At 38.6% G+C, this 24,540-nt stretch overlaps 3 protein-coding genes and 1 long non-coding RNA gene across 4 annotated transcripts in view; 3 read left to right on the forward strand and 1 right to left on the reverse strand.

Annotated features, from left to right (window-relative positions):
- LOC120346784 (glutamate [NMDA] receptor subunit 1-like) overlaps positions 1–15,489 on the reverse strand; it is a 35,354-nt gene extending 19,865 nt beyond the window's left edge. Inside the window, exons 1-2 of the mRNA XM_039416605.2 lie at positions 14,762–15,489; positions 3,750–3,878 (exon numbers count right to left, since the gene is read on the reverse strand). Coding sequence (XP_039272539.2) covers positions 3,750–3,878; positions 14,762–15,244 — 612 coding nt within the window. The 5' untranslated portion in view covers positions 15,245–15,489. The remainder of the gene's footprint in view (positions 1–3,749; positions 3,879–14,761) is intronic.
- Positions 4,938–7,825, forward strand: LOC120346789 (PR domain zinc finger protein 10-like). The gene is made up of 2 exons (XM_039416612.2): positions 4,938–5,227; positions 5,440–7,825. Exon 2 carries the CDS (start codon positions 5,474–5,476, stop codon positions 7,640–7,642), a length of 2,169 nt encoding a protein of 722 aa, XP_039272546.2. The 5' UTR covers positions 4,938–5,227; positions 5,440–5,473; the 3' UTR covers positions 7,643–7,825.
- Positions 11,630–13,510, forward strand: LOC144411652 (uncharacterized). The gene is made up of 2 exons (XM_078115418.1): positions 11,630–13,303; positions 13,376–13,510. The coding sequence occupies exon 1, from the start codon at positions 11,641–11,643 to the stop codon at positions 12,949–12,951; it is 1,311 nt and encodes a 436-aa protein (XP_077971544.1). The 5' UTR covers positions 11,630–11,640; the 3' UTR covers positions 12,952–13,303; positions 13,376–13,510.
- Positions 15,490–16,691: 1,202 nt separating the features above from the next.
- On the forward strand, positions 16,692–18,059 carry LOC120346814 (uncharacterized). Its single transcript, XR_005570033.2, has 3 exons — positions 16,692–16,900; positions 16,995–17,153; positions 17,664–18,059. It is a non-coding gene; the product is annotated as an uncharacterized LOC120346814 (long non-coding RNA).
- Positions 18,060–24,540: the final 6,481 nt, after the last annotated feature.

The following is a 24,540-nucleotide window of genomic DNA, read 5'->3' on the forward strand; positions in this document are numbered from 1 at the left end:
TTGGTATATCAGACATCAATAATTAATATCAAATAGTTTATCAGGGCGGACAGTACCAATACATTTTAGAATCATTACATTTGAATATACGTTACTATATTCAATGTCTCATACACTAAGAGTTCACAGAGAAGCACACGTAAGGAACACAAAGTTTGTAAAAGTAATGCGATCATTGATAAGGAGAGATGCAGTTCTGTCATCTACTATCATTGCAAGTCAATCCGACAATTAATACAGTTTAGCGATGGACGCTAGTCATTTAAAATCCACTCGACCCTTGAAAAAGAATTTATTGGGAAGTGTCTTATTTTTACACCCTATACCCCTACAAGGTTTAATATTTTTGCATCAATGCCTAATGAGGAATATTCACGAATTATTTTCAGTTTAACTCGTCTCGGCTTGTCGCGTCTATGGCGTTAAGAAGGGATATGGCTACTACCACCAGGATGACTAATTTGGTCAAATCATAACTTTGCCCGGGAATACGTACTCCTCTAACTAGCATGCTGCTGCTCGACATACAGGGCATCGTCTGAACAAAACTACCGAATATACATAACTATAGGGTGACCATATTTCCAGACCCTAAAAGGAGGACACATTGTTTGGTAGAACCACATTTCATCTGTGCATGAGATATACATTATAATATATCTACTAAATTTTCTAGTATTGAACATAGAAGTGACAATAGACAAAGTGACGACAATAAAATGATGCATTTTCGTCTTTATTAAAAATAACAACTACAATTTGTTTGTCCTTAGACCATAAGTATTTGGCAGTCCTTTATTCATCGTCAACATCGCTAGGTTATTATTTAAATATCGTAAAACTGGGCCTACTGGCGTAATTTTCTGCCAAAAACGTACCTTTCATAGATTGCGAAATACGAGGTGAAATGACCTAAAACCTAATTGCAGAACAAAACGATTTTACGTCATGAACGAGTAAGCATATCAAGTAAGCATTTAATTAAAGTAAACCCGTGTGCATGCTATCACATCGCAATGCATTGCTTGGTATATGTATAATAATACTTACAAGCCTCTATTGACTCTGAAATTTTCTTAACAATACAACTGTTGATAATATAAGAGAATTTTTAAGATTAAATCCAGTGAAAAAGGAGGACATTTTGACAATTCAGAGCGTCCTCGCAGGACGCAAATTTTTTAACGAAAAAAGAGGACAAATCCTCCAAAAGGAGGACGTATGGTCACCCTACATAACTACGTCTTGCGAAGACAATCTTGACGGCCTCATTCGTCATAAGTCTTAATGATAAAACTAGTTTCCACTATGTATTTTATAAGACCATATTCCTATGCAATGTTAACTTACAGCATTACCCGTCAACGGGAACTTGTAAGAAACGTCGCGAGCCCAGACTAAAAATAACATGAAAGCCCCATCAAATAAGTCGAAAGCGACAACCTATATAGTTCATCTTTGCAACAGTCGAGGGGAAGTCCACGAAACCTTATGGCTAGGCTATACATTGTACTTTATTAGCTTCACATGGCCTATATTGCAGTGCTTTTTTATGACTCAGATAACGATACTATAGTTGTTTTCTTGTTATGGCCGCGATTGTGGGATCTTAAGTCGCTGTGAAATCAGTCACCAGTGGAATACCGGAAAAATCAAAAACAATGGAACTAGTCATCAGCACACGCTTTTTACGTAAAATCCCCCTTTGTCCCTTTCCAACATGCAGTCTCCAAATAATAAAGATTACGAATTTCCACGAAAAAGGTTCAAGTGACAAATTAGACTATCCGTACTTCCTCGAACGAACCAAAACCTCTGTGATAAAAACTGAAAACAAACTTTTACTAAGGCGACGCTTTCTAAAGAAGAGATAAGTTGGTCCGACGTCTTAACCCAGCGCAATTTCATTAAATTTTAATGCCGAGCTTGAAAAAGTTCATACACAGATTGGAAAGTGTATGCTTGTAATGAACGCATGGATCTTTATCACTCGAAAATAGTGCAAGATTTTTCCTTGCCAGTTTTTCTAAAAAGTTAGTAATTGATATTTTTACTGTAGTGGTAAGCTGCACCTTCACTTATACGTACTTATATGCGGACACCCCTAACTCATATTGCTCGCTGGCATAAAAAATGACCTACTGACTTACATTACCGCCATAAGGGATAACTAAACTCTTATTGTTTGTTGGCATAAGAAAACTGACCTGCTGACTTGCATGCATCACTTCCATATTGAAAGAAAACAAAAAACTCACATTGTTGGTTCTTCGTTGGCATAAGAAAAATGACCTACTGACTTACATCACCGCCATAAGGGATAACAAAACTCTTATTGTTAGTTGGCACGAGAAAACTGACTTCCATAAGGAATAACTATATACGTCCGTGTTCGTATGAGTATAATAAAAGGAACGAATCTGCTTTCTCAGCATTTCACAAAAATGAATCAAGAAATTTTAACACTTATAAATAGATGAGGGCTTTCTTACTAATATATGACAAGTTAATGCAAATACACCTGACGACTCCGCGATGATACTTTGCTATAGTGTGGATACTAAAGAAATTATTCCTTTACCGACCGGCCAATATCTATAACATGCGTCAGTACAAACGATAATATGAATAAACAATATATAATACATAATATATATAATAAACAATAATATTTGAAGCTACTTAAACACCAACAAATACGGGTAAGGGGAGCGAGATACAAGTTCATATCTTTCTCGTGAAATTCCATTCTTGATTTCCAAATCAAGCATTTCTTGGCTGTTCAACGTGTTGTTTCTTTAATACACATCTATTTAGGTATCGTACCGCCCATGGTCGCAGCTATGACCGGTGTCACGAAAATCCAATCAATAATTTAACAAATGGTATTCAATGCTCTTATTATACCAACTTCCAAATATTGTTTCATTATCATTGTTTGAATGAAGACAATAAATACACAACAAAGTGGTAATTGCAATTGCATTTAACAAACTCTAACCTGCGTACTTCTGACTAACTGTTAACTTTCAAGCTACGTCGTTTGTAAGCGTAAATTTTGAGGAAACGAACTAATACCGTTTAGATCTATTTAATTCTACAAATCGATATCTTTAGTCTCGTATGTACTGATACTTTATATAAACAGCCAATGCTTCCAGTTCAACGCAGCTACCGGAAATTATCAGACATAATTGCGAAACTTTTCTTCGTTGCAACTTATCCTATATACTTGATCAATTTACGTGGCAGTTTGGCCCTGGGCAAACTTGTCGATATGCTATGCAACTACAGCTATATAATATCTATAAAACAATCTACGGTTAGCCAGTAACAAACGAGAGAACATATTGAAATATTTACTCTAAGTCTGGACCATGCAAATCACCGATATATCAAAGAACGTTCTGACGGAGTGTCCAAGATGATGAACAGTCAATTGAAATATTTTTAAGTTTATAAAATTTTAGGTTTTTTTGATTTTTAGTTTGCCAAAAGTCGATAATAGGCTACATGTCTTTGCACTCAAATGCAAAAGTGTAATCATGCTCTCTCTTGGCCTTATCACACATAATATTAAGCAGCTTCATAGATCCGACACATAAGCAGTGATGTAATTATATACATAAAAATTTTCAAAAACCGTTTGAGATCCGTATTTTTCCTACGTACTCTGAACAATATATATACTGTATATATATATATAGGTATATTATAAGAACCTGTCAAAAGTTTTAGTCACAACTCACATTCATTCCGGATTTCTCTGCTGTTTCGCTGAACCGTTCCGCTGCACGTCTCTCATAATCTCCATCACTCGATATGATAGCAGTGGTTCGCCAATTAAGTTTTTTCATAACACCGAGCAAGGCAAATATCTAAATGAAATATACACCGTTTGTTCTTGATACAAATCACCACGAGCGTATGATTGGGCTCAGGACGACGCATCGACCTGACTGTGAAATACACGCTTGTCATCGCATCTTTGGTTATCATGTATGGGTTCGCAAGTTTGAAATCATTGGGGGATAATTATGTAAGACTGGATTTCTGGAATTCCCTGTCGTCGTAACTACACGAGAAGAGAGGTTCGCAATATGACTAAGCTGTCCCTTATCAGGGATGAATAAATCCTATATCCATATTGTTATTAATTAACCCGAACCTACCCAGATTGTTCATTCCAAGTTAAGCATATCAATTTTTCTGTAACCGGTAAACTACGAATCGTGGCTTTCCATCCTCAAAGGATAAAAGCAGTCCGTGACTGAACTTAAAATTTTGTATTAAATTCACTAACAACATATTCCTTCATTTCACAAAACAAATTTATAGCTCTAAAAAGCAAGATCGGGTTTGCTGATTATCATGATGAGAACCCGCACGAACCCCTTGAAACCCACCACTGCATAAGAGTTTACGGAAAACCACTGCCAACGACGACTGGAAGCCACTGGACCCTCAAAGCAGGAATCCGCCAAATCTGTTCGTGTTTTATTTGTAATCGACACTTTTTGATAATTGTAGTATGCGACCAGTGGTGGAATTCAAATTTTTGTCAGCTGGTTCTTTTACAAAAGTCATATTGCTCAGCCGGTTCTGTTACAAACAGAACATTGAGAGTAACCAGAGATGCTAACCGGTTTGCTGATCTCATAAAATTCCGTGAGACGGTGTTATAGAACCGGTGCGAACCGGCTGAATCCCACCACTGTATGCGACCACAGGCGCATCAATATGCGATACGATCGACGACTGTGGTTGTCGGAATCAAAGCCCGCCAATCCGGGAAAGTTTTGCCCGAATACCGTACTGTCGAAAACTTTTTAAACGATATCCCGACTTAACAATGTAATTGTGAGCAAAAATGCTGTAAACTCCGCTGAACATATATGTAGATTTTGGCCCGAGGGTGAGAACGTTTGTCGGTTCCTATTTTAGGTATACATCCTTTCTGGTTGTGGGTAAAATGTTTCGTTGTTGCTTCCGTGTCCCTATATTTGAGCATTGCTCTATTATTCTGAAAAGCAATGCGGTACCTTATATCAGAATATGCAGCATCCTGTTAGGACTATTATGTCCGTACTGCAGACGAACGCAGCCTCGTCTCGTCCGTCGCTTGGAGTCCAGTGGACCGAAAGCTAGCGAACAGCGGTGTGCAGCAAAATGTCTCTGTACCGTACCGGTACGAGGGAGGCGGACAACTCGACTACAGAGAGGCCTGGTGAGTTGTCCGTCTTTTCGCATTTTTGGTCTATAGAAATGTGTTTTTGAAATTTTCAGGGTTCAAATGTCGAGAAAAATACGTAAATATTCTCTAGAAAGCATTTTTGTATTGTATGTATTTTTATATGTAAACCGAACTGTGACCACAGATATCTGGATATAGTTATTTTGTGAGTAAGCTTTTTGACTGGGAATTGTTTTGTTATGCAGTTATAAAATATATTTCGTACACTGTATCATAAGGATGGTGGAAAAAGATCAGCTCTTTGACCCTGAGATGTCCGGGCAAAAAGTTATAAGAATCTACAATAAAACTAGTAAGAGCAAGGCTAGATCATCTTTACCAGATATATTGGCAATCAAAAAAGTTGGCGAACACTGTAGTGTATTTGCGAAATGTTCGTTATCACTACTTTCCCAATTTGGGCCGTTGGAAGCACCCCTTGTTACCAGAAATGAAATGGATGGTTCTGGTTTCATCATAAAATTAGACATTAACAAATGTAAGAGATTGGAGAATGTTGATGCTTCTTACATTTACTATGATATGTCAGATGAAAACATGTGCAATTGGATGATGTTCGTTCAACCTGCAAAATCATACACTGAGCAGAATTTATGTGCTCATCAAGAGGAAGACTTTATATACTTTACCACGACTCGTCAAGTTTTACCAGATGAAGAATTGAAAGTTTGGTATTCTCCAACATATGCAAAATTTCTGTCAGTACCTTTGTTGACATCAACATCCGGCTGCATTAATTCTTCAAAAGCAGCCTCTACATCTTCATCAACCATGAGGAAAACAAAAACTTCTGTTCGAATGCAAGTTTATTTGAATTCTGAAAGAGATGTCAGGTCCGTTCCTCCCAAAAAAAGAGCTTGGAGGAAAGCTAGAGATAGAAGACGAGATGTTGTCAACTTTTCCAGTTTCCCAAATCGTTCACTCTCCAAACGAATAGTTCGTAAAACAGTTGTTAAAATTCCTGAAATCCACTCTTGTTTAATTTGTGGTAAAGTATTCAAAAATAGAGAAAAGTTGAATGTCCACCAAGTTGTACATTCCTCTGCTCGAAACTTTTTATGCCATTATTGTGGAAGCACATTCAAGCGTAAAGACAAACTGCATGATCACATGATAACCTTCCACAGCACATCAGAAAGAAGGAAACCAGTGGACCAAATTAACCTTGATAAATATGTTTTTAAATGTTTGAAATGCTCTATTGGCTTCCAACGACGAGGAATGTTCATCAATCACATGATTAAAAAACATCCGGACATAAATACAAATTCAATCAAAGAGTTATCATATCCGATACTCAAATCAGTGCTAGAATTCAAATGTCCATATTGTGATAAAGTATATAAGTCCAGCACAAAAAGAAAATTACACATTCAAAGACAGCATCCTGGGAGTGAACTTCCTGTGAGTATTAAGCAAACAAAAAGTTGTCAAAATCTTGGAAATATGCAAAATACTACAATTACTTTGAAAGAAAGAATTTCTGCAGAGCCCAATTGTTGTCCTCACTGTAATAGGCAATATTCATCCAAAAACAAGTTGAAAAAGCATATCTCTGACAAACATGACAAGGATGAGGTATCACAAGCAATGCAGAATACTTCGGATTGCAATGTTGTTCCCCCCATTGCCCAAATAGTAGAGAACTCCGTTTTAATTAACTATGAATCACATGGTAACAGTACTGCTATGCCAAGTCATGGTTCTGTTGAAAGACCACAATCACAGCTCTATGAAATAGGTAGTGTGCCATTTTCTTCTGTACCTGTCCCCCAAAATTATGGTCAATCAAATAATTTCTCAAACTCACTACCTAATGAATTATCACCAACATATTGCAATCAGGTACAAGATTTCTACAGTCATTCTTCTGTAACCGCTTCACAGATTGACTCAAATATGCCCCACCATGCAAACATATCTGCATGGGAAAGTTCACCAGTAAAAAATACCACTGGCAGTTATTCCCGATATCCACTTGGCCGCAAACAAATATTGAAAGCATATGAGAGTAGACAAAATTACTCAACATTGCAACCAGAACAGAGTTCCTCGAAAATGCCACAGCAACAACAGTCATGGAAATCATACAAATCTCACCTTCTAAATAATGATTCTGTGTGGAGGCAAACTGATGATAACGATAGATGTAAAAGAAACAACTTATCAGACACTCATACAGACAATAGTGGCATGCACTCTGGTTTCACTGATCTGCATTTAACTCCATCTAATTTGTACTCAGCGACAGCATCTATTCTTGATAGCAATGGAAATGGAGAACCTTTGTTAGTGAATGAAAGAGCAACACCAGAAGAGTCCATACCAGAACAATGCTTGTCATTTATCTGTCAAAATGCTAGAAGTTCAGTTAACTTGGGACTTTGAAGAAATAGAAACATCTGCTGTATGCTTGTGCACTTGTGCTTGAAAATCGTATACTGATACCAAATATATTACTTTGTAATTTTAAAGTTTCTGCAAGACTATGAATCGTTTTTCACAGAATTTACCTACGTCTGTTGACATGGGGAGTCAATTTTTTCAAATATCACATTATCAGTTCACAAAGATAAATATTGTAAACTCTATTATTTGATAGTGGTATAATCAATGCTAGCTGGTGTCTTCATTGCTGGTACTAGGATAGGATTAGGATAGGATTTACATATTTATCCCGGGGGAGAGGAAAGCCGATAAGACGGCTTATCCATATGGCGAACCACGGCCTCTCGTCCGGTTACCATTCCAAGTCGGGTATGGGATTAGTTTTTACTGTATTGTTTGTTTTTCGGAAGCATGGACTTGGTGGTGGAGGAAGCCGTAACCGACCAGCGGTTACGTGAACCACCCAACGACGGCGAGGAGTCCAGCAATCCTCTCGCACATAACCATCCCTGCATGGGATTCGAACCTGCGAACCCACGCAGAGTAATTAGAGGTGCGGTGGCGAGCGTATTTCTAACGCTTAGCCCGTTGAGCCACACCGCCGCGCCTAAAGTTAGTTGGCTTGGCATATTAACAACAAAAATCATAACATGGTCATAAACACCTAATTACATAATTATGATATTATCACTTAATGAATTCAATCCGATACATAACATATTTCGGAGCAGGGTGGTCCAAATCCAGGCCTGTAGGACACATGGGCCCGCTACATCATAGTCTGTGGCCCGCGTCACTATTGCTTGTATAGGTAACAATTGGTGATAACCAAAAATAGCATGGCTAGCTGAGATGGTCGGTAGACATAAGTAAATGTTGTTAGTAGGGTTGTTGAATAGTGTTCTTGGCTAGCCCAATCTAAGCTGAGGTCATTCATTCAATTTTGACAGCCTTGAATGACTATAAACTTACTCAAATTGATTTTATTTTTTTTCTTCGGGGATATCCGCTAACAATATCTTATTAAGCTTCGTAGACAACTAAAATAGGATAGGATTTACATTTTTATCTCTGGGGGAGAGGAAAGCCGATAAGACGGCTCACGGCCTCTCGTATGGTTACGGTACCATCCCATGTCTGGTATGGATTCAGTTGGTTTTTTGTTTTTCGGATGCATGGACTTGATGGTAGAGGAAGCCTACAGCGGCGAGGAGTCCAGCAATCCTCTCGCACATAACCATCCCCGCATGTGATGCGAACCCACCCAGAGTAATCATAGGTGCGGTGGCGAGCGTATACCTAACGCTTAGCACGAAGACCCACCCGGCCTAGCAATTTACTCCCTGCCGCATTGCCGTTTTGTAATCAGCTGAAACAGCAACACAAAAATTGGTGAACGTATGTCAGAAAATTTATTAAGGTTTCGGTATTACCCTGCCGTACCTCACATATGCCGGAAACTAGTTGTCGATCAATCTGCCATAATTTCTCTCACGAATTATTCAACTGTAAGAAATTTAAAGTCCTTTCATGGTACGAACGATATAACGTGGCTAGACGGAATCAGTTGTGCTTCAAATGCTTAAGACGAGGGCATATGTTTAGACAGTGCACCCAGAATGAAAGTTGCCCCATTCACGATTGTAAGTATCCGTTCCATCAAACTTGCCCATAAAGCCCAATAAGCTACCCTCGCGCAGTTCTTTGCGTAAGCTATCCTATTTGTCTGATATCGACTTTCCTCGAATACACGACGGTGAAGTGACTTTGCTGATAGGAGCGGATGTTCCCGAAGTGTTTGTGTGGGAGGAATTTAGAAAGGGTCGGAGTCAACAGCCGATTGCGGTGAAAACCCCTCTGGGTTGGTCTCTTATGGGTCCGTCTCTGACCGTCTATGAAAACACTTCCATTAATTTTGTTGATACAAATCCTTTGGCGTCGCAGATTGAGCGACTTTGGCGTACGGATTTTGCTGACGTCCCCAGTATTTGTGACACTAAAACTTCCCGCGAAGATAGAATAGCGCGTAGTTGCATGGAAGACAAACTCAAATTTGTTGATGGACATTACGAACTACCTTTATTGTGGAAAATCAATCATCGCGAGTTACCATGTAATCAGAAAGTGGCGGAGAATCGCCTTCGTCAGTTAAAGCGACGTCTTTTAAAAGATGACCCATTGCGCCAAAAATATATTCAGACAATGAATGAATATGTTGATAAAGGATACGCTCGTATAGCTGACAGTCCTAGGTCGCCGAACATCTATCCAACAAAATGGTTATTGCCACATCATCCTGTGATAAACCCAAAGAAACCAGACAAACTTAGAATCGTCTTTGATTGCGCGTCCAAGTCCGAGGGTTTGTCGTTGAATGATGCGCTTATGAGTGGCCCAGACCTTGTTAATAGTTTGGTTGGTGTACTAACCCGATTTCGAAGGAAAAACATCGCGATTATCGCTGATATTGAATCAATGTTCCATCAGATTAGAGTGAAACCGGAGGATCGGGCCTTTCTAAGATTTTTGTGGTGGGTCGATGGAGATTTATCTACACAGCCAGTCGAACATGAAATGACTGTGCATTTGTTTGGTGCTTCGTCATCACCTAGTTGTGCTGCATTTTGTCTGTTGCAAACAGCGAAAGACTTCGGCGCGGAATACGATTCCAAGATTTTAGAAATTGTTAAACGAGACTTCTATGTTGATGACTGTTTGTCCAGTTGCAAAAATGATAACGATGCTGTTTCGACGGTGATGCAGCTACGTTCTTTGTTGAGTAAAGGAGGGTTTAAACTTACGAAATGGATGTCCAATAGTAAGGTTGTCTTGAATAGTTTGCCGGAAAGCGAGCGTTGTAAGCAACTGCGAAGTCGTGTCTTGGACGACGGTGTGTCTAATCGCATTCTAGGCGTGTATTGGAACGCATTGAGCGATGAATTCGGGTGCAAGATTGATATTCCCGATCGAGAGTTTACTCGGCGAGGTATTTTGTCCGCGTTAAGCTCGTTATTTGATCCCCTTGGATTTTGGGCTCCTGTCACGTTGACTGCTAAGTTGCTGCTACAGGATCTATGCCGTAAGAAGATCGGCTGGGACGACCCTGTATGTGAACGTGATGCAAATAGCTGGGCCAATTGGTTGAACCAAATTCATCTATTGGAAAACCTGAAAATTTGTCGCTGTCTTGAACCGCTTGACTTTGGACGCGTCAGTCGAAGTGACGTACATATTTTTGCAGACGCATCGAATAACGGATACAGCGCCGTTGCATATCTGCGTCTGATTGACGAACATTCTAGAGTTCATTGCGCTTTCCTGATGGGTAAATCTAGACTAGCTCCAATTAAACCCGTATCAGTGCCTCGTTTGGAGTTAACTGCGGCGGTTTTAGCCGTGAGATTGGGAGCAATAATCAGAAAAGAGCTAGACCTTTCACTAAGACAGTGCGTCTTTTGGGCGGATTCAACTGCCATACTACAGAGTATTCGTAACTCTTCGAAACGGTTTACAACGTTTGTTGCTAACCGACTAACTACGATCGAGCAGAATTGTGATATTTCAAATTGGCGCTACGTTCCAACTAAATTAAATCCAGCCGATGATGGTTCGAGAGGAGTTTCTGTAGATAAATTTCTTAATCGGGATCGCTGGCTGCGTGGTCCGGATTTTTTATGGTTGGATGAAAGGGATTGGCCTATTGACCCTGTTAGTATGCCGGATCCGCCACTGGAATTTCAACCTTCCGAGCATATTCCCGTGCAAATTAACTTAACTGACTGCTTAAACGAAAATTCTGAAACTGTTTCGGCTACCGATCGTTTAATTCAAAGATACTCTAGTTGGACTCGCTTGCGCAGAGCCACAGCTTGGCTTATGCGATACAAGTTGTTTCTGCTCATGCGGGTATCTAAGACGGCAAACAACCCCAATGTTGGCTCTTTGACGTTAAGCTCAGGTTTTCGGAGACGCAACTTGTGAAATACGTGCAGTGGCAGATGTTTCCGAAGGTTATGGAGATGCTGGGTTGCGGGATTGTGATTTGGAACAAGTCTAACTGCTCCCGCGCACTTCGTAAACTTTCTCCCGTTATGGACAGCTACGGCGTAATGCGTGTGGGAGGTCGTTTAGACAATGCGTCAATACCGTACGAATCGAAACATCCTGCCATTCTACCGAATGAACATCATTTAACTTCGTTGCTGATAATCAAGTGTCATATTGAAGTTGGACATTCTGGAATGAGTCACACTTGGACGACGTTGAGACAAACATATTGGGTATTGAAGGGTGGCGCTGCAGTTCGTAAAGTCATAGGAAAATGCATATTTTGTCGAAAGCGGAACGCCCATGTTGGCGAGCAGATAATGTCTGACCTACCCGCTGCTCGGTTATATGATAACGTCCGTGCATTTTCGTATGTTGGAGTTGACTTCTTTGGCCCAATGACTGTTAAGCAAGGACGGAGTCAAGTTAAAGTGTATGGTTGTCTCTTCACTTGTCTATCGATTCGGGCCGTGTATATCGAACTAGCTAGTAGTTTATCAACTGACGACTTTATTGACGCATTGAGACGCTTTACTGGGCGCAGAGGTCGTCCTGTTCACATATATTGCGACAATGGAAGCAATTTTGTAGGTGCTTGTCGCGAATTGAAAGAATCAATTAGCAAATGGAACGAGCAAAGTATTGCAAACTATCTGCGTCAACGTGACGTAGAATTTAACTTTAATCCTCCATACGCCAGTCATATGGGTGGCGTTTTTGAAAGAATGATTAAATCAACTAAACGAATTCTATCTGTATTGTTGACAGGTCAATCGATTACTCATGAGAAGTTGGAGACACTACTAGTTGAAGTGGAATCGATACTGAATTCCAGACCGATAACTCCAGTGATAATGGACCACTCAGCTGATGAACCGTTGACGCCCAACCATCTACTACTTGTTGGTTCGTCACCAAATGTATCACCAGGTGTATTCACGAAGCGTGATTGCTACGTTCGACAGCGATGGCGCCAGGTACAATATCTGGCTGATGAATTCTGGCGTCGATGGATAAAAGAGTACCTGCCAACAATAACACAAAGGTCGAAATGGACGAAAGGACGTGATAACTTCAAAGTCGACGATATGGTTCTGCTAGTTGATGAATCGATTCCTCGCGGTCGATGGACTGTTGGAAGGGTTATAAATACCTTCCCAGACAAACATGGACTCGTCCGCTCAGTGTTGGTGAGAACCGGCACAAATGTTGTCAGACGACCCATTACTAAACTATGTCGATTTCTAGAAGACCAAAAATAGTCGATCGAATTATTGTTTCATTTACAACGTTTAATTTTTTAGAATATATTCCCTGGGTCATATATTCGGGTGGGGGTATGTTACGTTGTAAACGTACGTTTGTCGTATATTTTGCCACTGTATGCAGTGCATCGTGCTCTGCCTTGCATCCAATCATTGTAGACTCATTATTACCCTTTATTTGTAGCGTAAATTAGTATTATTATCTATTGTCTGGTCTAGCGTTTTCCTTTCGGTCATTTGCATCACGTATTCGTCGTGTAAAGTCGCAGATATTTGTCTGTATTGTGGACTGTTTATTTATCTGGTATATATTGTAATTCTATTAGCCTCCCGGATCGGAAAACGTTTGGTGAGAAATATGCCTTTTGTTGTTGTTATATGCTTTGACTTATGTTAATCAATTTTGTTTTATTTATTTAAGAAAACCGCCGTTCTTTGCCAAGAATATAAAGAAGTGATTTATGCACGTGTCTTGTTTGTGGACAAAGGGGCTGAGAGTGGCGCGTTCGATACGTTTTCATTGTGTCTCGTCGATATAGATTCCGGGCTATCAAAAGACGTGACATTAAGGAGTATTATATTTTATTGGATTGCGGCTTCTCATATATCTGTCCATCCGCCTGGAGCTGTGAATTTATTATGTATCCTAATCATGCGAACTGCTTCAAGTCTTGCGTCAATTGGTATATTTACTAAGAGAGAGGGAGAGAGAGATTTTATTTCCACAAAACAATGTTAAAAAATAACAATATATAGATTTTTATAGAAATACAGTAGAGTGAATATTTACAGGTCACCGAGGCTCCTGACCATCTTATTTACGCTGTGATCAAACTATCAGTATGGATTATCTAAATATGAAATTATAAATTAAGACAGAAATTTCATTGCTTTCGATCGCCATGTCAAGTGCTTTCAGAGAACCTTACGAAAGCACCGGGATTAATTTGCCAACTTTCTTTCTCGGAGATGAGCTGTTAATCAATTTGAACGATGGCCTCTGTCAACGAAAATCGCTGTAAGCTGCGTGCCTTCTATGCTTCGGTAATTTACATTTCATTTTGATCGTCGGCGATTTACTGGCCAATCCGTCCATTTAACCAAGCATAGAAATTATATTTTTTCTTGTATTTCTCTCTTCTGGTGATATATACTTTCGCGCCAAAAGAAAATAAACTAACCGATATTCATCGACCAACATTTCTGATTCACCTATGCAGGCCGTTATTGTTGACGAACTGTTTGCAAGCGAGTACGAAGTATTTAATGTTTGACTTTTACGGGAATTTTGGTCAAATGTACCACAGCTCGATGCCGCGCGTTGTGCAATCTTAGTTTTACGTTCATCATCTCAGAGGTTGAGATATTTTAGAATATGAATGAAATAAAAAATTGCGCGGTGTGGTTTTTTTTGCATACACTTGCCAGGCAGACAAGCAGTTTTCAGGTAAGTTAGAAAAATCCATAAGTAGTAATATATTTCTTTTACAAAATGGTACCTCAAATCTAGTTGTCATGCAGATGAAAAAAGACCGTTGCCAGCCGCCATACAGTGGATGGCATTAGGAATGGTAAAACAATAAAGGCATTAGTATATTATTTGCGCGTAAAAAATTACCACATAATTTTTGCAGATGTATCCTGGTCGAGACATCGCATCAAATGGATATTATTCAGTTAGGTAAATGCAACTTAACAAGCTTTCGCCAAGCCCTAATCTCTTATGCCTATGCTTGTCCAATGGAAACCCTGAGAAGAAGAAAAGGGGAATATAATGGATATATAAATAGCAAACCAAAGAACTTACCTGATGTCGATAATCATGCTGCATCCTGATTAAGAATGGAAATCTGTCAGTTGATTCAAATATTGGATCGGTTGCCACTGGGGCGAAATGTGGGGCTCGAAGCAGAACGGCATGTGGGTGAAATAATAGAACTCCATCTGAATCTGTCGGTCCTACAACCGCCTCCACTTTTCTATTCTTACGTAGCCATTCCCCCACGTTGAACAAATGCCGACCGGTTACGTCATTATGGTTGTCTAAGAAAATGTCTTCACAGTGCAGGTTGAGTTTGGTGGAAAACTTCACATTGACTAAACTCTCAGTCGCGTCTAATAGCTTTCGAAAGTTGATGTCACGAAAATCGTGAAGAACGATTATTGTAACGTTATCCGATTTGTCTGACACCGCAGATACAAGTGTTAAAATAAATGGAAAGAGGCAGCAAAATAGTTTTAAACAAGTCATCCCAGGCCTTACCAACCAGTGTATATTCATTCCAAGCATCGACTTCCTTGTTTATATCCGTAACAATGGCTAATCGCGAGTAAGTCAACGGTGATGTAACAATTGAATTTCAGCTCTTAGACTTAGACACTTTATTTGCAAGATAGGATAACCCAGGATAGGAAAGGGTTTACATATTTATTCTGGGGAATGGAAAGCCGACAAGACGGCCTAACGATATGGCAAACCACGGCCTCTCGTCCGGTTACCATTCCATGTCGGAAATGGGATTAGTTAGGGCCCGTTCACACTGACGCATAGGTTTGCGTTGCGTTGGGAACGGAATCCGACCAGGGTTGCCAGATCCCAGCGATCAAAAAAAGCCAAATCGAGACATAAAAAAAGCCAGAAAAAGCCAACAATTTTACTAAGTACAAAAGCCCCATGATTTGTCATATTTTAAGTCTTTGGCACAATACTGATGCTGATGTAGAGCTATCAGTTAATTTAGTGAGCCACACAAATGTCTTTTTCCATTGAAAATTGTATTTCCGGTTGCTATCATGGCAATTTCCACTTCAGCGGGGTGAAGGGTTTAAAAGTAAAAAGGATTAATTGAATGGCAGCACCAGAATCTACATTCGACACAATACAGTCAAGCTGACATCTATATGGAACAGTCAAAAAGTTAAAGAACTAAATAAAAAGAAATATCAAGCGGGCAGCATTATATTACTGTATTCATCAAGCGGTCAGCAATATATTACCATTCAATAATACAGGGTGCCGCTTCAGTATGTGATATATCTACATGTTTTTACTTAAACTTGTGATATGCCTTAAAAAATCTCCCTATATCGTACTTTACTATTGCAAATTTTTTAAATTTTGAATCCATCAATTTTATTAAAAAATTATCTAACCACTTGCCGCCTGCAGGTGATAGCTAATTCAGTAATTTTAGCGTAGTTAATCACATCGTTCGTGAGACTAAATTTTGATTACTGCAACTAAACTGAAGCTCCTCGGAAAGCATAATGACAATTAAGTTATCCAAATTTTTTTTGGAAACAGAACTAAAAACTGACAAATAATACGCAAAACTATAAAAACAAGGCAATGTTTACAACCCTGCTTGATTATCGGCCTGAGAGGCTGCAGAAACTGCAATTATTTCTTATTGGGTATGGGTAAGCGTTAAGGTAATAAACAAGGAAATCGATGCTCGGGAAAATCCAAATGTTAAGTCGCCTAGTACCGGTACTGGTAATAGGCTATTGTATAGACACTAGAATAGGCTTAAAAAAGCCAAAAAACGCCAAAAAGCCAAACAGAAATTCTGACGCCAAACGTGTTTGAAAAAAGCCAAAAATGGCAAATTTGGCGTTAAAAAAGCCAATATGGCCACCCTGAATCCAACGCAATTGCGTTGAGGGTGTTCATACTTCGAATGCGTTAACGCAGCGTGCTACGGTTCACTTGTTACGTAACAATGGCGGGGAAATTTCGTGTCATCTGCGAAATAAATTTAACTATCGAAAACCTAACCAATTATTAATTACCCAAAACCGAAAAATGGAAGTTGCGAAATTAATAGAGTTGGTTAGGGAGAAGGATTGTTTGTGGGCGGTTGGGGCGGTAGATTACTGGAACAAAATTTTGAAGGAAAAAGCGTGGATAGAGGTTGGCGAGGAAATGGGAATGGCAGAATGGGGGGTAAGTTTATCTCGCACTTCGGAGACTGGAGAGGACAGTCACTTTAAGTCAAATGCAACCGAAAATAACAGTACCGGTATTCTTGTTTCAACAGTGAAAGAATGCAAGACAAGGTGGAGGTCGTTGAAAGATAGGTTCAGGAGAGAGAAAAGAGAGGCGTTTGAGAGTAGGAGTGGGGCAGGGGCTGGATGTAAAAAAAATGGGAGTTTATGGGTAGTTTAGAGTTTTTAAACTCGTACTGCGAAAGCAGGAGGTAGGGAAAACATTTTTACTCCACCTATACCGTATTTTTTTACCACAAAAGCCCTATTTTAATTTTTACAAAGACTGAATAAAACTTCATAAAATATTCCATGTCATACACTCCACTAAGGGGAGGCGGACAACTCGACTACACGGACAACTCACCAGAGACAACTCGACTACCTAGAGGCCTGGTGAGTTGTCCGTCTTTTGGCATCAAATACGCATTTCTATAGACCTAAAACACCACCGTAGAAAATGCCAAAAGACGGACAACTCACCAGGCCTCTAGGTAGTCGAGTTGTCCGTGTAGTCGAGTTGTCCGTCAGCCCCACTAAGCATACTGATATGTCAATAAAATGAAATGACACTTTCATAGAAACAAAACTCCTTTATTTGAAACAACAATAAACTGAAAACTTGCTTTTCCCATCCTGTAATCATCATTGACCTGTAAAAAACAAAGATGCCTCACTAAGTAATGAGTATGAGGTAACATATGGCCCCTGCTTAATTTTAGAACATCTAGCAGTGTGCCAGAAGATCTCACCCTCGTAGTATATGAAAACGAGGGTGACATCCAAGATCATAGCCAAGTGCAAGAGGAGCTGGAAGAGTCTTCTTCCATCTTGGATATCGATCAGGCCATTTTACGCCTAGTTAATAAAGGTCAGTAATGCGTTAACGCAGCAACGCACGATTAAGTTAAATAAACAAGGTTTTAAGATGCGTCAACGCAATAGTGTGAACATATGTGAACTGGCCCTTAGTTATTTGTTTTCGGAAGCATGGACTTGATTTTCAAGAAGTATAAATTTATATTATACCCGTATTCATAATTATTTTCAGTAGTTGAATGTTTCCGTATTTAGTTTTATATCGACTAATAACGGTAACATCAATAAATGAAGCATGAATAAAAGAATGAGTGAAAGGGGGGGGGGGTTATAAAGCCACAAAAAGAAATTTGAATGAGCAAGATTTTTATGAGTTGGGAAAAACCCGGTCACATATTGAGACTCCACTCCATACTTATCAGTTCTATCAGCTTGTTACTGCAAAATATGGCCAGTCTGCCTTCCAGAAAACCACGCATGTCTGTTACGGCAGGACAACACTAAAAGGCTGAAGGAAGAAACGGATGAAGTGGAGGGAAAACGGAAGTTGAAGTGTTCCCAAAGGTGAAAAATTAAAAAACACTAAAAGGCTGAACACTAAAAGGAAGAAGTGGATGAAATTTCTTCCGACGGGTAGTTAGGTGGCTGAAGTCACTAAAAAGATGAACACTAAAAGGAAGAAGTGGATGAAATTTTTTCCGACGAATAATGAGGTGGTTGAAGTCACTGAAAAGCTGAACTCTAAAAAGAAGAAGTGGATGAAATTTCTTCCGACGAATAATGAGGTGGTTGAAGTCACTAAAAAGCTGAACACTAAAAGGAAGAAGTGGATGAAATTTTTTCCGACGAATAATAAGGTGATTGACGTCACTAAAAAGCTGAACACTAAAAGGAAGAAGTGGATGAAATTTTTTCCGACGAATAATGAGGTGGTCGAAGTCACTGGTTGAAGTCACTAAAAAGCTGAACACTAAAAGGAAGAAGTGGATGAAATTTCTTCCGACGAATAATGAGGTGGTTGAAGTCACTAAAAAGCTGAACACTAAAAGGAAGCAGTGGATGAAATTTCTTCCGACGAATAATGAGGTGGTTGAAGTCACTAAAAAGCTGAACACTAAAAGGAAGAAGTTGATGAAATTTCTTCCGACGAATAATGAGGTGGTTGAAGTCACTGAAAAGCTGAACAGTAAAAGGAAGAAGTTGATGAAATTTCTTCCGGCGAATAATGAGGTGGTTGAAGTCACTAAAAAGCTGAACACTAAAAGGAAGCAGTGGATGAAATTTCTTCCGACGAATAATGAGGTGGTTGAAGTCACTAAAAAGCTGAACACTAAAAGGAAGAAGTTGATGAAATTTCTTCCGACGAATAATGAGGTGGTTGAAGTCACTAAAAAGCTGAACAGTAAAAGGAAGAAGTTGATGAAATTTCTTCCGGCGATTAATGAGGTGGTTGAAGTCACTAAAAAGCTGAACACTAAAAGGAAGAAATGGATGAAATTTCTTCCGACGGATAATGAGGTGGCGGAGGTCACTGAAAAGCTGAACACTAACAGAAAGAAGTGGATGGAATTTCTTCCGACGGGTGGTGAGGTGGCTGAAGTCACTAAAAATCTAAACACTATAAGAAAGAAGTACGTTAGGGTTAGATGATATTTTGTCTTATCAATTTTGAGGCGGTTGAAGTCACTAAAATACCGAACATTGGGAGAGTTAAATAGCCAAAACATATCCCGACGGAAGTGAGATTGGATGAAGACCCTGAAAGCGGACTGATGAGTAGGCATGCCCCTTTTAGATTTATGAATTGAATCGATTCAAATCGCAATTTTTTTCGAATCTGATTTACGCGATTCGAAAGAAAGAGAGCCATTTAGCGAATAAAAACAAACACTCCAAATAACACCAATTGCCAGACGGGAATGTAAATGAATTTTTCGTTATTTACTTTTATTGATCTGCCTTCATTCATTTTCATGTTCAGCGCAACACACCCTGATCATCACTCGAGATGCTGACGTGCTGTGTGGGTAATTAATTTCCTTCAATCTGTCAGTTGAGTATTCCACTGAATGACCTAAGTTTCTATCACACGCAAATTTAAATGGATCGTATACCCGAAAGTTCGTTGCAATTTTGTTAAAAATATGCAACAGCACACCTTCTCTGCGACTAAGTTATGGTACGCCTTGACATGAATTGATAAACGATCAGATACCGACTTCTAGAAAACATTTAATTTTGATTGAAATTTAATTTAAACTTCGTTGAAATTGAAATATTGGTACTACTGAAGTATGCGCACCAAGATGTCGCACAACCTGATCCCTAACCTCGTACACCAGTGATTTTCAACCTTTTTTGTATCGCGGAACACATTTTTTTATTCTAAAATTGTGACGGAACTCCAAATGAGATTTTTGGAAATAAACTATATTATGCAATTAACTGACATCGATCATTTCGGAAAAAAATAAATTAACGAGATTAATATTAGCTTGTCAACTTCAGCTGGAAAAGACGTTACACATATTCCGATTCAGAGCTACCGATGAGCTAGGAACAGAAATGGTATTTTAATGTAATATCTGGGCCTGTTTCGAAGAGTTTCAATTTTTTATTCTGGCTGGAATTTAATTGAGAGAGACAAACACGCAGCTCTTTCTCGACGACTCTCAATTTTTTGTGTTTTTATACTCTTATGGCGGCCAAGAAAAGGGTGGGCAAAATCGAATATTTTTTTCGAATCAAATAATTCGAATATTCTTAACAAATACCGAATAGTCCAATACCGAATATTTTTTATACGCAGCAGGGTCCAGAACGTCGGAGGTAGATTTGGAAATTAATAGAAACGTTGAAAATCGGCAACAAAGCGATTTTTACTGGTTAATTTCGTCATATGCGCTGATATTTTGTCCCCCTGAACGTTTTTAAATTCCCGCCATTTGTTCTTTTGCGCAACTATTAATTCCCGTGGGTCGGCGGAGATCGAGATTTCATATTATTGATATAACTATGAGTTCACATCAGCGACAGATTTTAATGACATTAAGGAGTGATTTCAAAGCCAAATTAATTGTATTCTGATATTTATCTTTTGCGCCGACTCTGATCTAACTTATCGCCGTTTGCAAATTAAACGTCCCAGTTTTAAGCAAATAATATTATCATTATCGTCAACGGGATGCACACATTTATTATTAAGACGACAATTGACTTTCTTAGGCTCAGTGTTATTTTCGAAATAAATCAATTTGATACTGTGATTAGATAAATCTGTGAAGCTGTGATTGCGTGAATAAAGAATGTTGATTTAAAATCTGAAATAAAGGCATTTCTACGTTGTCGTTTGGCAGCACTCTTGAACGATATTTTACATACGCGACCTGATACCAAAAAATTGTAAACAATTTTGTGCCCAAGTGCTTTTCGTACCTAGTAGAAGGGAAGACGCTAATTATAATTAATCACCTCAAGTCACCATTTATTTTACAACAAATCAATACCCCGACCAATATCATAGCTAATATCGTTACCGGGAAATTCATAATTTTATTTACGGAATTTGCAAATTCAACCCTCCACTTGACGATTTTGATGATGCCACCCCCTAATTAATACTGCAAGAAAAGCTTCAAAATGCAACAAATGTAGTCAATTCCGATGATGACTCCATCCATGGTCGAGTATAATGTTCACATTTTTGAAACATTATTTGGTCAAGGATGAAATGGATCACTAAAAATACACGCCGAGCTATTAGAAAGTCCATTACAAGAAAGTATGGCCTGTCATTTCTTATCTGGTTATAAGTTTTTATACCGGCTTTTCAAAACTCTGACTCGCCATTTTCAAATCTATGCTATTTATATGGTACTCCCGTGGTATGTGAACCAAGATGGCGGACACACGAACGTAGTATGTGTACCAAGTTAGGGTCAGGCCATAACTTCAGGTACGAATACTATAGGAGTCACCTGGCTAGTCCCCGAACTCGTAATAGAACTAAAATGAGGAAAATTTGAACAAAATTTTGGCCTAACCTGGTACACATACTACGTTCTGGTGTCCAACGTCTTGGTTCGCATATTACAGGAGTACCAATTATACAACTCGAATTTTCTGACGACCAAAAATTGCCGTTTTCACCATGTATCGAAAACGTCTTTGTAACTCTTAATTTCCGAAAATGATTTTCTATTCGGGTCATGCATGCGGAGGCTGGTAACTTTATTTTAGATATCTTATTTGGGTTGACGTTTCTACATTTACGGACTAGTGTCGGCACGCTTTTTGCAAAATAACAGTGAATTCCGTGGGTGAATTCTCGCGTAATCCAAGCGATCGATATACCGGCGTGAATTCCGTGCCCAAGCAAAGCGGTACAGATTATGTGGTATTGTACATACGAATAGTAAAATGGCATTCGAATATTTTAATATTGTATTCGCTATTCGAATATTTTGCACAGCCCTAGACCGGCCATGCTTAAAAAACTCATTTCGCAAAGATAGGTAGTAGAAAATGATAGCAAGATTGGAAGCGGTTGTGAACCGCGCTTTGTGAAATTTATATAAATCCATCGGACGGTTAAATATCAGTTATGACGTCATAATACTGCAAAAAAAAAAAAAAAAAAAAAAAAAAAAAAGCAATTTTCCGCGGAACACCCGGAGGTCTCTCGCCGGTTGAAAATCAATGATCTATAGCAGTGGCCGGCAACCTTTTTTCAGTAACGGACCGGTAAAGCCTGACCAAAATTTTGGCGGACCACCTTTATACAAACGAACTAATCTAATAAATAATATGCGTTAGAAAATGTATGTTGACAATACATTCAAAAACGAAGGTGATACTATTCACGTAACGTATTTCTTACGTTAAACCCACTTCGATCTTTCGTTTTTGTAATTGCCATTTTAAAAACCCAACCTCACATGAAGATAACAATGGCATTGTACGTTTCCATGTCACCTTTCTGCGGACCGGTAGTGACCTTTCCGCGGACCGGCGATGGGCCGCGGCCCGGTGGTTGCCGACTACTGATCTATAGTATATGAAGGAATTTGCATACAATAAACAATGGAATAACTGTTATCTACAACATGACTATATTACCATGCATTTCATATTTGCAGATTACTGCGATATATTTTTATATACCATGAGTTACGTTATCAGAATTAAATTAATACGGCAAGCATTTAAAATAGTGCTATCGGTCATAGATTTGAACATTTTGCGCAACACAAAATCATCCTAGTAAAAGTCCATACTTTTAAATACCAACCATTATCCAAATTATTTGCAAAAAGCGGGATAAAGTATGAATTATATTTCTGACCTGCGACAATTTTTTCGTGAGTACGTAAATACGAATGGATTTTTTTTATATTCGGGCACTTCAATGTCCGCATATATATATTTTATTATTTTATAAATACGAAAATATGTATCAAGAATTAATTATAATCGGGCAGTTTACCACACATTTTAAGTCCATGGATCGCCGTTGTATTTTGTAAATACGAAAATAGGAATCAAAAATTAATAATAATCGCGCAGTTGACCACACATCTATGTACATAGATTGCCGTGATATTGTGTATAATTTAATTGAATATAATTTATTTTTGATTCCGTATTTCATTCCTTGAACTTAATATCTGTTTTTATAAATTTTGCAAGCAGTTCACGCACGAAGACTTTGAATAATGATGTATTAGTCAAATCGAAGTCCTGTTAGACCACTGGTTCTCAACCAATGGGCCATGGGCCACTGGTAAGCCTCAGAGGCATTTTGAGTTGGGCCACAAACATATTATAAATTACAAGATTTGTTGATCTAGAACAGCTAGATATGAATATATATATATATTAATTTGTTTGCACATTACATCAAAATTAAAAAGAATATAACGAGAATGTCATGGCCTTCAATTCGCCAGGCTCGAACTGAGCATAACATATAAAAAATTAACAAAAAACGAATCCACGAGGACATTGTCTTATAAATACGAACAGAACAAACATTAAATTACCCAATTCCTAATATATTAAATTTTCAAGTATTCCTCACTATCCGTCGGAAGAAATTTCATCCACTTCTTCCTTTTAGTGTTCATCTTTTTAGTGACTTTAACCACCTTATTATTCGCCGGAAGAAATTTCATTCACTTCTTTCTTTTACTGTTCATCTTTTCAGTGACTTCAACCACCTCATTATTCGTCGGAAGAAATTTCGTCCACTTCTTCCTTTTAGTGTTCAGCTTTTTAGTGACTTCAACCACCTCATTATTCGTCGGAAGAAATTTCATTCACTTCTTCTTTTTAGTGTTCAGCTTTTTAGTGACTTCAACCACCTCATTATTCGTCGGAAGAAATTTCATCCACTTCTTCCTTTTAGTGTTCAGCTTTTTAGTGACTTCGACCACCTCATTATTCGTCGGAAAAAATTTCATCCACTTCTTCCTTTTAGTGTTCAGCTTTTTAGTGACGTCAATCACCTTATTATTCGTCGGAAAAAATTTCATTCACTTCTTCTTTTTAGTGTTCAGCTTTTTAGTGACTTCAACCACCTCATTATTCGTCGGAAGAAATTTCATCCACTTCTTCCTTTTAGTGTTCAGCTTTTTAGTGACTTCAACCACCTCATTATTCGTCGGAAGAAATTTCATCCACTTCTTCCGTTTAGTGTTCAGCTTTTTAGTGACTTCGACCACCTCATTATTCGTCGGAAAAAATTTCATCCACTTCTTCCTTTTAGTGTTCAGCTTTTTA

The sequence above is a fragment of the Styela clava genome, chromosome 8 (assembly GCF_964204865.1).
Source record: "Styela clava chromosome 8, kaStyClav1.hap1.2, whole genome shotgun sequence".
Classification (NCBI taxonomy): domain Eukaryota; kingdom Metazoa; phylum Chordata; class Ascidiacea; order Stolidobranchia; family Styelidae; genus Styela; species Styela clava.

Coding starts and splice junctions, on each gene's coding strand:
- LOC120346789 (XM_039416612.2), top strand. CDS start 5,474: ATGGTGGAAAAAGATCAGCTCTTTGACCCTGAGATGTCCGGGCAAAAA.
- LOC144411652 (XM_078115418.1), top strand. CDS start 11,641: ATGTTTCCGAAGGTTATGGAGATGCTGGGTTGCGGGATTGTGATTTGG.